This window comes from Canis lupus, chromosome 19 (genome assembly GCF_048164855.1).
Source record: "Canis lupus baileyi chromosome 19, mCanLup2.hap1, whole genome shotgun sequence".
Classification (NCBI taxonomy): Eukaryota; Metazoa; Chordata; class Mammalia; order Carnivora; family Canidae; genus Canis; species Canis lupus.
In genome coordinates, this window is record NC_132856.1 from 49,228,910 (window position 1) to 49,231,105 (window position 2,196).

General features: G+C 40.1%; 1 protein-coding gene across 1 annotated transcript; it reads left to right on the plus strand.

The window, feature by feature from the left end:
• Positions 1-1,005: 1,005 nt before the first annotated feature.
• On the plus strand, positions 1,006-1,959 carry LOC140611443 (olfactory receptor-like protein OLF4). Its single transcript, XM_072788197.1, has one exon. The coding sequence runs from the start codon at positions 1,006-1,008 to the stop codon at positions 1,957-1,959; it is 954 nt and encodes a 317-aa protein (XP_072644298.1).
• The last annotated feature ends 237 nt before the right edge of the window (positions 1,960-2,196 follow it).

Genomic DNA, 2,196 nt, shown 5'->3' on the forward strand with positions numbered 1-2,196 from the left:
CATGGACCTGAGAGCCAATTCAACTTAGCCCAGAACCAGTAATCACTGTGTTGTTTTTTGTTTTGATTAAGTAGCTAATTCATCTATTCAGTGCTGGTGTCAATTTCACAGAGTGCCTGCTGCTCACACTTTTTATTTTATTTTATTTTATTTTATTTATTTTATTTTACTTTGGATCATTTGGTTATTTTTTTATATTTTTTATTTGAGTTCGATTTGCCAACATATAGTATAACACCCAGTGTTCATCCTGGCAAGTGCCTCCCTGAGTGCCTGTCACCCAGTCACCCCATCCCCCAGCCCACCTCCCCTTCCACTACCCCCTGTTTGTTTCCCAGGGTTAGGTGTCTCTCATGTTTTGTCACCCTTTCTGATATTTCCCACTTATTTTCTCTCCTTTCCCCTATAATCCCTTTCACTATTTTTTATATTCCCCGTATGAGTGAAACCATATAATGTTTGTCCTTCTCTAACTGACTGACTTCCATCAGCATAGCTCACACTTTAAAAGTCTTTCATATTCTTTATCATTAAGTTGCGATTATACCAATGTTAGAAAAAGTAAGTTGAGATTTTTAAGCTCAATGTGCAATTCTAATTAGGTGGGATTTTATCCTCTGGGGGTCATTGATAACTGTCTGGAGCCAGCTTTGCCTCCACACTACTTATATATTCCTTCTCCATCACTGCAGACTTTCTGTTCTTTAGTACCCTATGCTCTTTGCTTACATAATGCCTGAAACATAGTCAGCACTCAGTTTATATTCCTGAAATATATAAAGAATTTCTCAGTGAAACTATAAAAATATGGTGTTTTAAGAAATAAGCCATTTGAAAAAACATATCCGATGTGACACAGCCAATCCCCTAAAGAGGACCATATCCATATACAACATATATGTATATATATATATATAGTAACATTTCAAATCTGTGAGTAATGCAAGTTTGTGTGAAAATCGGTCATGCTATTTCTCTTTCGCAGAAGTCACTTCCATCCACCAAATGGAACGAGGAAATGATACACAAATTTCAGAATTCCTTCTTCTGGGATTATTAGAAGAACCAGAACTGCAGCCCCTCCTATTTGGGCTTTTCCTCTCCATGTACCTCATCACTGTCTTTGGAAACTTGCTCATCATCTTGGCTGTTGGTTCTGACTCTCACCTCCACACCCCTATGTACTTCTTCCTTGCCAACCTGTCTTTTGTAGACATCTGTTTCACTTCCACCACCATCCCCAAGATGCTTCAGAACACCCAGACTCAGAGCAAAGTCATCACCTATAAGGGTTGCATTACGCAGATTTATTTTCTCATAGTCTTTGCCGTGTTGGATGTCCTTCTCTTGAGTGTGATGGCCTATGACCGCTATGTGGCCATCTGTTACCCTCTGCACTACACGGTCATCATGAATCCCCGGCTCTGTGGTCTGCTTGTTCTGGTGTCCTGGATCATGTGTATCTTGAACTCCTTGTTACAAAGTTTAATGATGTTGCGGCTTTCCTTCTGTACACACTTCCAAATCCCCCACTTTTTCTGTGAACTCAATCAGATGATCCAACTTGCCTGTTCTGACACCTTTCTTAATAACATGGTGATGTATTTTGCAGCTGTCTTGCTGGCTGGTGGTCCCTTCATTGGGATCCTTTACTCTTACTCTAAGATAGTTTCCTCCATACTTGGGATCTCATCAGCTCAGGGAAAGTATAAAGCATTTTCCACCTGTGCATCTCACCTCTCGGTTGTCTGTTTATTTTATTGTACGATGCTTGGTGTGTACCTTAGCTCTGCTGCTACCCACAGCTCTCACTCAAGTGCAGTGGCCTCGGTGATGTACACAGTGATCACACCCATGCTGAATCCCTTCATCTACAGCCTGAGGAACAGAGACATAAAGAGGGCTCTGAAAACATTCTTTGTGAAGGAGACTCCACGTGGCCAATTGTCAAAAGACTGAAGAAGTGGCTGAGACTTCAGAGATCAAAGCCTCTGGGTCAGAAATGAATTTTATTCATATTGTATGACAAGTATTCCTCTTTCTGTTGATTTCCTTGTCTTCAACTTCTCTATGCCATGTATGTAATTCTATTAAGCTCTGCTCTCTCTGATACACTAGTGTTTTCCTTTGTATTTTCCACTTTCTGAAATGTATTTCCAACTATGGATCTGGAATATTTGGAAATTTCATTTACCT

What these genes read in the sequence shown, in the direction of transcription:
- LOC140611443 (XM_072788197.1), top strand. Translation starts at nt 1,006, where the DNA reads ATGGAACGAGGAAATGATACACAAATTTCAGAATTCCTTCTTCTGGGA.